Below are 581 nucleotides of genomic sequence, written 5' to 3' on the forward strand. Positions count from 1 at the left end.
ACGTCCCGTTCGTTGTCAATGTCTAAGTCTCACCATGTGGAAAGGTTGTCACCGTCTCAGCCTCTTCCAGTTTTGTAGGTAGCCATAGGATAAGTTTGACAATGCATTGGTGGTCGTCATCCCTCCTCCTCCTCCTCCTCCTCCTCCTCCTCCTCCTCCTCCTCCTCCTCCTCCTCCTCCTCCTCCTCCTCCTCCTCCTCCTTCTCTCCAACACTCCTCCCCTCCCTCTCCAATCTCGTTCTCTCCTCTCGCCTTCCTCACCGATGGCCATGAGACGGTCAGAAGCTTGACGAGAAGGTTTCAGGTACTTCTGCAGGCTCGGGTAGATGCCTTCAAAGTAACCGCTGCAGACACGTCAGTCTCCTCCTCGTCACCATCCTCTCTCCTCTCTTCTCCTCCTTTCTTTCCTCTTTCCTCTTTCCTCTTTCCTCTTTCCTCTTTCCTCTTTCCTCTCTTCTTTCCTCTCTCTGCTCTTTACCTGAATTCTTGGCCATAAACGGACGCAACAACTCCAAGAAGATCCGCAACCGCATCAATGAGAACCTGAAAATTCCTTAGACTTCCTCCTTCTCCTCCTCCTC

General features: G+C 52.2%; 1 protein-coding gene across 1 annotated transcript in view; it reads right to left on the reverse strand.

The window, feature by feature from the left end:
• Positions 1 to 474: 474 nt before the first annotated feature.
• GUITHDRAFT_104162 (hypothetical protein) overlaps positions 475 to 581 on the reverse strand; it is a gene marked incomplete at both ends in the record, with an annotated part of 5,416 nt that continues 5,309 nt past the window's right edge. Inside the window, one exon of the mRNA XM_005837275.1 lies at positions 475 to 543. Within this exon, the coding sequence (XP_005837332.1) occupies positions 475 to 543 (69 nt within the window). The remainder of the gene's footprint in view (positions 544 to 581) is intronic.

This window comes from Guillardia theta (assembly GCF_000315625.1).
Source record: "Guillardia theta CCMP2712 unplaced genomic scaffold GUITHscaffold_15, whole genome shotgun sequence".
In the NCBI taxonomy this organism is placed as follows: domain Eukaryota; class Cryptophyceae; order Pyrenomonadales; family Geminigeraceae; genus Guillardia; species Guillardia theta.